Raw genomic sequence first — 8,889 nt, forward strand, 5'->3', positions numbered from 1 at the left:
GAAGATTGGTCATGAGACTGGGATCTTAGAATTTGATTTAACACAAAACAATGTGAGTATTGCAAAACATCCAGATTCTACTTTATATTTGTCCCAATTCATGATTATCCTTTATCAGATTCTAACAGTAATAACTGACCTGCAGAGAACAGGAGGAGAAGGTGTCTTAGGCCATGTGAGAATCCCAAGCATGGATTTGAATCAGCCAGCGCCGGCCCCAGTAAGCGACACTTATGATCTGAAGATACTATCTGTCGAAAGGGAAGATTCACCACAAAGCATTCCACACGCAAAGATGAACAGTGATGATACAGTATTCCTTTCTGAGGTAGTGATTTACTTCTCTACAAGCTTATAATTGAGAGAGGCTCGTTTTTTTCTTCTCATGATTGTCACTTGTCGACAGGAAGCTGAAGCAAATACCGGCGAGAAAGAGAACAGTTGTAAAGACACACTCTTCGTTGAAATGGAAGCCAGTGTTTATGGCTTGCAGGTACTCTGGCAGTGTCTTCTTCTTCAAACAACATATTTTCTTGTATAATGTGCTTTAGAAATTGAAGTTTTACTCATTCCAAACCTCCAGATAATAAAGAACGCTGATCTTGAAGACCTAACAGAACTGGGATCCGGGACATATGGAACTGTCTACCATGGAACATGGCGGGGAACGGATGTTGCGATAAAGAGAATAAGAAAAAGCTGCTTTGCAGGGAGATCATCGGAACAAGAACGCTTGGTTAGTCTTGAAATCTTTTGTTTCTTCAGTCTCATTGCTGCATTTTTAAGTCCTACTCTGGAGTCTGGACGTATACAACTATGCTTGTCCAGCAAACCCCATTTAAAAGTAGAGAAAACCCCATTTAGAAGTAGAGAAGAGTCCCGACTGTTTCCTTCTATGAGGTGTCAAGTTTTTGGTCATATGCATAAACCATGAATTTTAGCTTTAGTTGGTATGCTTACATTGGTTTGCTTTATCATCAGACCAAATATTTCTGGAGGGAAGCACAGATACTCTCAAATCTTCATCACCCAAATGTAGTTGCATTCTACGGTATAGTCCCTGATGGAACTGGGGGAACTTTGGCAACTGTTACAGAGTTTATGGTGAATGGGTCACTCAGGCATGCTCTTCTCAAAAAGGACAGGTAACTTAAGTTGTTCCTGCAGTTTCCTTTGTGTTCTGAAAGAGACTTAATCAGCAAGAATGAACCAATGCAGGTTGCTTGATTTTCGGAAAAAGATAATAATTGCGATGGATGCTGCTTTTGGGATGGAGTATTTGCACTCGAAGAACATTGTTCACTTTGATCTCAAATGCGAAAACTTACTAGTCAATCTAAGGGATCCACAACGGCCTATATGCAAGGTAACATCATTGATAAAAATCGCATTCCCATAAGAAGACAAGAATCCATTACTTCAACATGAGATCCTGATTTCTGCAGGTGGGAGATCTTGGCTTATCTAGAATCAAACGTAACACTTTGGTATCTGGGGGAGTCAGAGGAACACTTCCATGGATGGCCCCAGAACTCTTGAACGGAAGCAGCACCCGGGTTTCTGAGAAAGTAAACTAAATTGAATCACTATCCTAATTAGACTTTTATCTTCCATTACAATACACAACTCATAATCTTTCCGGTCTGAACAACAGGTCGATGTTTTTTCATATGGGATCTCACTGTGGGAGATTCTAACTGGAGAGGAACCTTACGCAGACATGCACTGTGGAGCAATCATTGGTAAGTCAAAAACTATCTTAACCGTTTCACTTACCTCAAAACAGTAACCACTCTTTTGCTAATCTACTTCCACTTTTTTAACACTAAGGCGGTATCGTAAAGAACACACTTCGACCTCCCATACCAAAAACCTGTTCTCCGGATTGGAGAAACCTGATGGAACAATGCTGGTCCGTAGACCCGGATTCACGTCCTCCATTCACCGAGATAACATCCCGACTTCGGACCATGTCAATGGATCTCGTCACAAAAAGCAAAAGAAGAGAAAATAAACCCTGACTTCATCAAACATCAGAAACCAAGAAACGATGGACACTTTCACATATGGTTTCTATCGAAAAAACCTGCATATTTTATTCTCATTCTTCAACTGTGTACAAAAAAAAAACATATATGTAAATCTCAATGTAAATATTACTGCCAACATAAAAAGGATGAGAAGAAAGAAACAGATTTTGCATTGTAATGTAGTTTCTTCTTTTTACACATCCTTGTACAAGAGTTGATACTTTGGTATTCTCTCTGGCGGTACAGGACATTGAACAATCATCTTCCCCTTCATTGCTCCTCTGTATATTGCCTATACACAAACAGAGGATTTGAATTAGTAACAATTCTATAAACTTTTTTTTACGAATTAGATGAAATTGAATTGGTTCTGGTTACCTCAACAACATCAATAAAGTCTTGTTTTATGTGAAACGCACCAACCCATTTCGTATGATCCGCAGTTCTGCAATATANATATTTTATTCTCATTCTTCAACTGTGTACAAAAAAAAACATATATGTAAATCTCAATGTAAATATTACTGCCAACATAAAAAGGATGAGAAGAAAGAAACAGATTTTGCATTGTAATGTAGTTTCTTCTTTTTACACATCCTTGTACAAGAGTTGATACTTTGGTATTCTCTCTGGCGGTACAGGACATTGAACAATCATCTTCCCCTTCATTGCTCCTCTGTATATTGCCTATAAATTTTGTAACAGAGGATTTGAATTAGTAACAATTCTGTAAATTTTCTAAGAAATTGATGAAATTGAATTGGTTTTGGTTACCTCAACAACATCAATAAAGTCTTGTTTTATGTGAAAGGCACCAACCCATTTGGTATGATCCGCAGTTCTGCAATATAAACCAGAATTAACTCTAAACCATCAAAACCAAACCTAAACCGGGATTAATCAGCTTCTAAAATTATCACCCAGAATCCAATTTCATGTGATGAGCATTGAAGAAGAAGACCGTCGAAGGAAACCAAGTGATGTCAAAGTACTTGACGTACACTTGAACATCCTCTGAATCAACATCAACCAAAGCTACTTTAGCAAATTTCGAAACATCTGTCACTGATTTCGCAAGCTGAAAGAGGAAAAAAAAATCAAAAAAATTAGGGATTTCGATTAATCGAAATTAAAGAGTATTTGACTCAGAGAGAAGAGCGAGTTTTAATTACAATATCATCATGCTGGAGACAAACGGTGTCGGTGCATCGACCGAATCGTAGGACAAGAACCTCATCAATGGTGTCTCTGATGATCCGATCGATCTCTTCCTTCTTCGTTAACGTCTTCAGAAGAAAACTACTCATCTCTCTCTCTCTCTCTCTCTCTCTCTCTCTCAAAGAGGTGCGAATTGTGCGACGTCGTTTCGTAAAAAACACTGTGCAATTTTATTTATCAATGATCTTATATTCTTATGTACCTTGCAGTTTGGCTTATAAAATTACATACTGTATATTTCGTAATTAGTACTTAAAGCCGGTTGACAAAATAAAATAAAATTTGAAGGCTGATTTTAAAATTTTAACATTAAAAGAAAATATATAAAATCAAAATCCTTATAACAAAAAACTAAAAATATATCTAATTTTTTTCGAAAACACTAATATACGTCATCGTAATTTAATCGAGAATAAAATGCAGCTGCGGATGTCAGAATACTTATACATATACTCCCTCTATTCCAAACTGTAAAATTTTTTAGCTTTTTTTGTTCCAATTCATAAGATCTTTTCAAGTACCTATACAAAATTTATGTTTATTTAGTATATTATGACCATTGGTATTTTGCAGTTTTTTTGTCTAATTGGTTAAAATCTTTTAAATAAATATTTAATAATATTCTGTTATGTAAAAATAAGAATACATTTATAGTTCTTTAAACTTTGTGCTTTTGTGATAATAAGAATAATATTATCTTCTCATTTATGTTTGGTTGACAAAAAAAAACTTTATGCTTTTAACTAAAAGAACTTAGACCTCTATTCTCACCTCTAAAATAGAGATTGCTATAGAAGAACTCTATTTTCTTCCTCTATAAAAAAAGCAAAATATAGTAATTTCTATTTTAGAGGTGAGAATAAAAGTGGGTTGAAGCAAATTTGCATATAAAATAGATTGCTATATTTTTTTCTATTTATAGAGAAAAAAAATAGAGATGGATTGGAAATGCTCTTATAAAATAGTACAGAGGGAGAAGTTTACTGCATCAAACTTTCTCTGTTTTTTTTTCTTAATGATTGTTTCCTTAGAGAAATTCCTCAAAATACCATACTTAACATTTTTTCCCCCAAAATACAAACATAAAAAAAAAATTGATTTTTAAGGGTGTAGAATTTTTTTTAAGGTTTGGGTTGACAATTTTAGTTTTAGAGTATAGTTTTTAGGGGTAAGATTTAATATATAGGACTTAGAGATAAATTTTTAATATTAATTTTTTAGTTCCATTTTGTGATATTTTTTGAAAAAATACATTTAGTGGTACTTTCGGAAAAAACTAAAATATGATATTTTTAGAAAAAAAATTATTTTAGTGGCATTTATGAGAATTAATTTTTCACAAATTAATAAAGTTTGTAGGTGTTAAAAAAAATACTGATAGAATTTAAAGCAGTTACATATAGTATTATTGCAAATGCAGGTGTGGTGATTTGCTTCATGCTAGTAGCTATACTATTCTACAACAGGTTAGAGTGTTGTTTTGAAGAAGAGGAACATCTAGCCGAGAATGATTTAGCTAGAAAAAATCTACACTTGAAAACAAAAATGATGATGGTTCAAGCATGGGTTCATGTAATGATTCTTTCACAAATTTCTAACATTAGTTCATGTAATAATACCTTAATCAAGCAGTATGTTGTTCTCATACAATCCAGTCCCTTTGCTTCCATTATTACATTGCTTTAAGGTTACCTAGTATTAAGATTTAAGTATTATTACCATTGTTAATCTAATAAAAGGGAAATTACAAGCCATTTAGCAAAGTGAAACCTAATACAATAGTAATAAACAGTATTACATAAATTTATTGAACTTAATAATTAAATCAATATATTTTTATTTGAGCATACTACTAATGAGTTAAACCGATAGTTAATTAAATTTAAAATACTTGAGTTAAAAATACTAATATTGAGTTAAAACTCATGTTTCTTTAAATTTTATTTTAGTTGTTGTTGTGCTAGCATCTTGCGAGCTAACAAATACTCTTTATCTGTTATTTACACAGTGTGAAATGATTATATACTAAATTATATCCTAGGGAATTATGTGCAATAAATAAGCAAAACAAATAGAATTTTAAAGCAAAATTAATACATTTTTTTGGTGCAAACTGCATCCAAAATGAGTATTTGAACATCATTCTCAATAAAAAAAATACAAAGCCAAAAATGTGGGATTCTTAAATTTGTGACAGTGTAAAATTATAAGATGATCGATTGACGAATGATAAAACAACGTCTATAGTTTTGAAGTTTTGTTGGAATAACCACTGGACTAAATGTTATATATTACTGTAGAACTAGATTTAAACCAATACTTTTGCTAAAGTACTTTTGGTGTTGTCTGATTTTGATAAATGCTGTGTGGTTTCAGGTTATGCGCTGCATGCAATGCAATTCTGTTAATTCTTGTCCTGATATATTGAAGTCATTATATTCTCCTCTTTAGCATTTACCAACAATCTGATCATGGAAGCACACCAAGCCTCCCATTCAGTACCTTTCTCTCCCACACCAATGTTACCCGTATGCATATGACGCTTGACGAATCTGCTGCCTCTACAACTTAAATGCAATGTGAAGCATCCAATCCATGATATCACCCGGGCGCCGGGCCATGCTGCAGGTTAACAAAAATTATGTGCTATATCTGCCGACATTTAAAAGTCCTCATATGCCACAAATAATGCTTTAGCGTATTTTGTTAATTGCTCAGCTTATATTATACATATATGTACAACTTATATTATACACTAGAAGAACTACGTTAAATTTTAAGTAGTATTCTAAATATTATTTTTATATTTTATTTAATTTCTTTTAAAAAAGAATTATGATTTAGAATTCACACACTTCATCTTGTAATACAATATAAATTTATATTACATTATAATAACATTAGATTTTAATTATATGCATTCAATACTCAGTGGATAAGACTCATAATTTTCATATCTTACAAATATGTGCATTATATCAAATTTATATCTTACTTAGTATTAATAATTAACAAAACATAACTCCCACAGGAAAAAAAAATACTATCTCATACTTGAAAAAATTAAAATTATCTTAAATATATTTGTTCCATAAATTGCTATCTCATACGTAAGAATTTAACAAATTGTCCAACTTATTTTTAATAAAACTATACTAACATTATCATAAATTAATCAAAAATTCATATAAGTTCATTACTTTTTCTCAAAAAATTTAAGGTATCCTGAAAATTTAGAAGGAAAAAATGAATTAGAGGTAAATTTAATAATCCCAATAAACTAAAAGAAGAATATATGCATAATACATAAACATATGTTCTAAGTAATAAACATATGATTTGTTTTAGAAAAGTTACTTATAATTAAATTTGACAAAAAAAAAATGAGATAGTTTATAGAATTGCCGTGTAGTTGTACTTTATAATATGAAACATCCTCATAAAATTGAGATAACATCATAAAATATTAATTTTTACAAAAATTTAAAGAAAAAGTTTTAACAGTAGAACAAAGTTAAATTAATGGTGGTATATATGAAGAAATTATTTTTTATGAGACTATTTCTATGTTTATATAGAGGTGAATACTTACAACCCGTTTTCTTTTAGAATTAATAATTAATTGTATAATTTCTTTAATTATTATGTTAGTATATTCGTTAATTGTATAATTTATTTAATCATCCTTTTTCTTGTAGAATTAGCATTATTTCTTCATATACATATTAAATTTATCATTTTATATTTTTAAAATTGTTTAAATTTTGAATTTTCTTATGATTATATGATAAAATTGACACGTATCGCGATCACTTGAGTTACTAACTTTAAAAACCAAACATATATATACACATATAACTCATTTAAATTTTAAGTTTGATTTTGTAGGTTAAATACGCATTGTTTTTAACTATAGGGTAAATTTGCAAAGATACTTCATTTGAATGGTTCTTTTTGGAAGGAAAAAAGAAAACAGTTCTTTTTTTTATTTTTTTTTGTAATTTTCTTGGATTTAAAATAATGTGGGAAAATAATAATGTTATAAAAATATAAATACGCAAGTGCTAATGTTTTTGGGGGATAACCATAATAATAAATAAGTGGAGAAATCATCGATTGTCCTTTGTTTCGCCTAACCCAGTTTCCCCCTAATAAACCTCACCATCGTTCACCATCCCAAATCTCTCAATTAGAGAGACGGCGAATCAACCCTAAATCGAATCCTTGGGAGACGAACATACAACTCCTAACAATTTCCAATTTGTAATTTTCCTTCTAAATTTTGTTCAATCTTTTTTTTTTTTTGTTCTTACCCGATTTTTATTTGATCTTGTTTTTGTTCGTTTGATGGATCGATTGAGTAATTCTTGTGTTTGAAGTTTTGATTTATATGTTTTTGAGGATTGTTATATATATCTGCCTTTGATTGTCGTTAATTTTTTTTTTTTTTTTTTTGTGGATTTTGACATGAGATTTAGGTATTTTTGATTTGGGGGGTTTTTAGGGTTAATTTAATTCTCTTTTAGGGAATAAGAGAATCTGATTTTTTTCTTAGATTCCTGATGTTTAAAGTTGTTGTTGTTGTTTTGAACTTTGGGAATTTTTAAGTTAGAAAAGTTTCTTATTTAAGCCAAAACCTGTCAATTCGTCTATGGTTTTGTAATGAACTCTGATGATGTGGATTTGTCTAAAATCTCAGTTTTGAGGGTATTGTAGTCGAAGCCTGGGTTTTTTTTTTTCTTGCTAATCCAATGTCTCTCAAGGTTAGGGTTCTAGTTTCTTATTTTCCATGATGATGCAATTAGTTTACATGATTACTAACTTGACAGTGTTTTATTGTATAAAGTTGTGTATGGATCAACCATGTGTTTAATGGTATGCGATAATGTTAATGCAGGTTTTGGGACAATTGGGTTGCCCTGCGGATTAACGAGTTGTGATTTAAGTTATTTATGCCGAATTTGGTGTCGTCCCTCAAGGATTTTCTCTGTTTGAAACTGTTTACTTCGTTGGTGGTTGCATTTTGCTCAGCAATTTAACAAGTGATCTTTGTCGTAAATTTAAAAAAGTTCAGGCGATCAAGTAGTAAGAAAGTAGAATTTTCAACAGGCTGCTCTCCTGCGGTAAGCTTATTGCTTCTTTTGATGTGTAAAGATTCTTCCGCTTGTCTTAGTTTTTGTGCTAGTTTCATGACCTCAGTATATAATATATCTAGCTTATGTTTGTGTGACATGAGAATTATATATGTTCATATGTTCTTGATTTGTTTTTGCTGCTACTTGCTTGATTTGAGATTTAAGAAAATGAAATTTGTCTTGCAATTTTTCCTATTTGACTAGAAAAACATTAATAGTATTTTTAAGCCTCAATTCAGTGTTTCTAACTTTCTCGATGCGTGAGTAGCTTACACAGTGCTTACAAGATGGCTGGTGTAAAGCGAAAATTAAGTACCGAGTCAGATGTTCATGCTCTTCACAAAGAACTGGATGAGGTTTCATGTCCTGTTTGTATGGATCACCCACATAATGCTGTTCTACTGCTGTGCAGCTCTCATGACAAAGGTTGCAGGTCCTACATCTGTGATACCAGTTACCGTCATTCCAATTGCCTCGACAGGTTTAAGAAACTGCACTCTGAATCA

General features: G+C 31.7%; 3 protein-coding genes across 7 annotated transcripts in view; 2 read left to right on the forward strand and 1 right to left on the reverse strand.

The window, feature by feature from the left end:
• Nucleotides 1-2,130, forward strand: part of LOC104707668 — a 7,940-nt gene extending 5,810 nt beyond the window's left edge. The window contains exons 5-13 of the mRNA XM_010424068.2: nucleotides 5-52; nucleotides 146-328; nucleotides 407-493; nucleotides 584-736; nucleotides 982-1,145; nucleotides 1,219-1,366; nucleotides 1,446-1,568; nucleotides 1,655-1,742; nucleotides 1,831-2,130. Coding sequence (XP_010422370.1) covers nucleotides 5-52; nucleotides 146-328; nucleotides 407-493; nucleotides 584-736; nucleotides 982-1,145; nucleotides 1,219-1,366; nucleotides 1,446-1,568; nucleotides 1,655-1,742; nucleotides 1,831-2,021 — 1,185 coding nt within the window. The 3' untranslated portion in view covers nucleotides 2,022-2,130. The remainder of the gene's footprint in view (nucleotides 1-4; nucleotides 53-145; nucleotides 329-406; nucleotides 494-583; nucleotides 737-981; nucleotides 1,146-1,218; nucleotides 1,367-1,445; nucleotides 1,569-1,654; nucleotides 1,743-1,830) is intronic.
• On the reverse strand, nucleotides 2,493-3,411 carry LOC104789727 (thioredoxin-like protein 4B). The gene is made up of 4 exons (XM_010515381.2): nucleotides 3,203-3,411; nucleotides 2,951-3,108; nucleotides 2,805-2,871; nucleotides 2,493-2,717 (listed from the first exon to the last, which is right to left on the reverse strand). Exons 1-4 carry the CDS (start codon nucleotides 3,335-3,337, stop codon nucleotides 2,619-2,621), a joined length of 459 nt encoding a protein of 152 aa, XP_010513683.1. The 5' UTR covers nucleotides 3,338-3,411; the 3' UTR covers nucleotides 2,493-2,618.
• Nucleotides 7,331-8,889, forward strand: part of LOC104789740 — a 4,589-nt gene continuing 3,030 nt past the window's right edge. For 2 of the 5 annotated variants that reach the window (XM_010515398.2, XM_010515392.2), the window contains exons 1-3: nucleotides 7,331-7,511; nucleotides 8,146-8,371; nucleotides 8,652-8,770. In XM_010515398.2, the coding sequence (XP_010513700.1) occupies nucleotides 8,671-8,770 (100 nt within the window). In that variant the 5' untranslated portion in view covers nucleotides 7,331-7,511; nucleotides 8,146-8,371; nucleotides 8,652-8,670. The other 3 variants (XM_010515402.2, XM_019227965.1, XM_019227963.1) reach the window with 3 other exon arrangements.

This window comes from Camelina sativa, chromosome 1 (assembly GCF_000633955.1).
Source record: "Camelina sativa cultivar DH55 chromosome 1, Cs, whole genome shotgun sequence".
Lineage (NCBI taxonomy): Eukaryota > Viridiplantae > Streptophyta > Magnoliopsida > Brassicales > Brassicaceae > Camelina > Camelina sativa.

Excerpts from the sequence above, each read along its gene's own strand:
- LOC104789727 (XM_010515381.2), bottom strand. The coding sequence starts at position 3,337 with ATGAGTAGTTTTCTTCTGAAGACGTTAACGAAGAAGGAAGAGATCGAT. Across the intron at positions 3,109-3,202 it reads GTCTCCAGCATGATGATATT|CTTGCGAAATCAGTGACAGA; the intron begins GTAATTAAAACT and ends TTCCTCTTTCAG. Across the intron at positions 2,872-2,950 it reads CACATGAAATTGGATTCTGG|AACTGCGGATCATACCAAAT; the intron begins GTGATAATTTTA and ends TTTATATTGCAG.